Source organism: Ambystoma mexicanum, chromosome 11 (assembly GCF_040938575.1).
Source record: "Ambystoma mexicanum isolate Mex_15411 chromosome 11, UKY_AmexF1_1, whole genome shotgun sequence".
In the NCBI taxonomy this organism is placed as follows: Eukaryota; Metazoa; Chordata; class Amphibia; order Caudata; family Ambystomatidae; genus Ambystoma; species Ambystoma mexicanum.
The window spans coordinates 1031652948-1031655683 of record NC_090934.1 but is presented as its reverse complement, the minus strand read 5'-3'; the positions used below and the strand labels follow the sequence as shown (position 1 = coordinate 1031655683).

The 2736-nt window shown below is 51.2% G+C and overlaps 1 protein-coding gene across 1 annotated transcript; it reads left to right on the top strand.

The window, feature by feature from the left end:
* Positions 1–361: 361 nt before the first annotated feature.
* LOC138504814 (histone H4-like) lies at positions 362–673 on the top strand. Its single transcript, XM_069625271.1, has one exon. It carries the CDS (start codon positions 362–364, stop codon positions 671–673), a length of 312 nt encoding a protein of 103 aa, XP_069481372.1.
* The last annotated feature ends 2063 nt before the right edge of the window (positions 674–2736 follow it).

Sequence of the window (2736 nt, the reverse complement as noted above, 5' to 3'; positions counted from 1 at the left end):
ATGTGTGTGGATAGACGCATTCCCGGGGTTGAAACGCCCGAATTCGGATGGCGTCTGCCAAAGCGCAAAAGGGCAGAAAATAAACAAACTGCCTTGGCACCTTTCCAGTCGCATGGGCAAGCTCTTTCGTTAGCAGGTCCTCGGACCTGAAAGAAGCGCGGGCTGGCGACAAATGGCTGGCAAACGAGGGCATTTTGAAATGCTGAGGCCCGGCCCACACAAGGCCCGGCCCAATCTGTGATGCGCAATTGAGCTGGTGTGTTGGGAGCTCTCCCCCTGGTCTGCCCGGGGCCTATATAAGTAGCTGATTCTGCCATGCCACCACAGTCTCAGCTCGTTTGCGAGGGAGAGAAGAGCCATCATGTCTGGACGTGGCAAAGGAGGGAAAGGACTCGGCAAGGGCGGCGCCAAGAGGCACAGGAAAGTGCTCCGAGATAACATTCAGGGAATTACCAAGCCCGCCATCCGCCGCCTGGCTCGCCGTGGCGGAGTCAAGCGCATCTCCGGCCTCATCTACGAGGAGACCCGTGGGGTGATGAAGGTCTTCCTGGAGAACGTGATCCGGGATGCCGTCACCTACACCGAGCACGCCAAGAGGAAGACGGTCACTGCAATGGATGTCGTCTATGCCCTGAAGCGCCAGGGTCGCACTCTTTACGGATTCGGGGGTTGAGGACACCCGCAGCACCACCACCACCACCACCACAAACCCCAAAGGCTCTTTTAAGAGCCGCCCACACTATAATTAACAGAGCTGCATGCTTGCGTGTGTGTCAGGAGGAAATGCGCCCAGCAATGCCTGCTGCATTTTGGCCTCCCACTTGATAGCTGCTTGTTTGGCCCGTGAACGCAACCGTACGAGAGCATAGAAACACTTGTGTATCGATGCGTTATAAATGCCACATCATATACCATATCATATACCATATCATATCATATATCATATCATATCATAGGCCTATTTACGGATGGTCCGAGCGTTCCCGGGCCCACAATCTCTGCTCGTTTTTGCCACTCCATTGCATGGGTAGCAGAAGGAGGTGGCCTGTTGTGGTTTGGCCGACTGGAAGCCTGAGCGCAGGTAAAGTTCCCAAGAGGGGAACACTGCGAACACAGTTTGCTGAAAAAGTACCCATGCCCTTTCCTGGCCACATGGAGGCTGGGCATGGGGATCCTGGCCCTGAATGTTGTCGGGTAAGCAGAGGCTGGCCGTACCTCTCACGGGGCATGCGGCGGTAGGTCAGCCTTGTGGAGACTTGCATTACCAGGTGCTGGCCACATCTGCTAGAGTTGGGAAATGTGGAGGATCCACAGTTGCCTCTGCCGGGTTTTACCTTCAGACCTTTTCGCCCTTCCATCACCACTACAGGCCCAATGTGCTTCGAAGGGCAGGCTTGAGCAATTCCGTTCAACCCAGGTCCTTGTGGGGAGGCCCAACCTCTGTGAATGTTTTTAGTGCTCTTTTATGTTGCTTTAACCCCGTCCCGTTGATGGTCAAGGGGCCTGAAGGGCTTTAAAATGTATTGTTTCGGCACCATTGCCCCCAGCAAAATGCCGGCCCCTTGTCTCCCTTCTGTTCAGCTGACTCTACACCACTGTGGGATGTAAGGTCACCCTGCTGCCCTCTGTTAACAGAAGAAGTTACTGCAGCCCAGCTGGCCAAGAATGCAAGAGCCGGGGTTCTGCAGATAGCTGCCAGAAGAGATACATTGTACACTGTGTTCCAAGAAGGAATGGCAAACGAGGGGAGGAGGCTGACTGGGGACTCCACTCATTACCCTAAGTGAGAAGTGCTGAGGCTGCTGGGAGGGAGGCATGAACATCAACCAAGGTTCCGGGAAAGGTCTGAACGCGATATCAAGACCGTCCCTCCCCCACAGCCCCCAGGCCCTCTCGCCCAAAAGGGCTCTCATTTCACCTTCCATGTTACTTTGGTTTGCAAACCTCACTCTAACTTGCGCAGGAGCTGTGCCCGTTGGGGCCATATGTTTTCCTACTGTGGAATGGCTTTTTTTACTGACATAAAGGCAAAACCTGCAGGATTATGTCCTGTCATGAGGATACTGGCATGTATTGGCAGAGCCAGCACGAACACGTTTTGTTTTATGTGGGAATAGTGGCACAAATAGGTGCACCAGCATGGACATGTTTGAGTACAAATTAGCATGAACATGTTTTTGAAACTGTCAATGCACTGGCATAGAGTGGAAAAGGTATTAGGAAAATGCTTGGAAAATGCTCCTTTGAATTGTTGGTAACTTGGCATCTAATGGATTTTTTTAACGTCTTACCCTACAAAACCAATTGTAAGTTGTGAGGCTTTTTACCTAATTTGTCACAAAGTGGACTGTTAAAGACACAGTTTTAACCCATTATTTAAAAATACTTCTCAGAGGGGAGATCCCCCCAGAACCTCCTTTGGTTGGTTCCTGCTCCCTCTCTAAGCTCAGTGGCTATTCTACATTTAGCCAATGGGGGAACAAACTCCCTTCCCTCTGCAGTCTCCCCTTGCAGTAGTCCATACTACATGAGCTCCAGACCCCACTTGTTAGACGATTCTCGCTCTGTCTCTAATGGCGATAAAAAACCACAATGTTCGAAAGGTATGTTTTTGAGGTTGCAAATTAGTCTATAGGGCCCAAAGATGAACCAGGGTGCACATATTGGTCAATAATACATTTCTGAAAGGTATTAGTGGTTCGACAACCTCTAATCAGGTTTCTTGCCATCGATCAT

Bases quoted from the DNA above. Each gene is read 5' to 3' on its own strand.
- LOC138504814 (XM_069625271.1), top strand. From the start codon at position 362: ATGTCTGGACGTGGCAAAGGAGGGAAAGGACTCGGCAAGGGCGGCGCC.